Here is a 201-nt window from a genome sequence, read left to right on the forward strand (position 1 = left end):
CTGCTGCTGCTGCTGTTGCTGCTGCTGCAGCAGTGGGCCCACGTCCCTGTGGCTGTCTCCTCTGCCGCAAGCATGAGGCCCCCAGCAGCAGCAGCAGCAGCAGCAGCAACAGCAGCAGCAGCAGCAATATCTCTGCTGCTGCTGTCTCCATCTAATGCTGTGGGGTTTCCTCCCCTCCCCTTCTGGGGGCAGGAAGAAGCA

General features: G+C 62.2%; 1 protein-coding gene across 1 annotated transcript in view; it reads left to right on the forward strand.

The window, feature by feature from the left end:
- Positions 1 to 154: 154 nt before the first annotated feature.
- EMH_0077430 (uncharacterized protein) overlaps positions 155 to 201 on the forward strand; it is a gene marked incomplete at both ends in the record, with an annotated part of 1932 nt that continues 1885 nt past the window's right edge. Inside the window, one exon of the mRNA XM_013499855.1 lies at positions 155 to 199. Within this exon, the coding sequence (XP_013355309.1) occupies positions 155 to 199 (45 nt within the window). The remainder of the gene's footprint in view (positions 200 to 201) is intronic.

Source organism: Eimeria mitis, genomic scaffold, assembly GCF_000499745.2.
Source record: "Eimeria mitis Houghton genomic scaffold, Emh_scaff4759, whole genome shotgun sequence".
NCBI lineage: Eukaryota > Apicomplexa > Conoidasida > Eucoccidiorida > Eimeriidae > Eimeria > Eimeria mitis.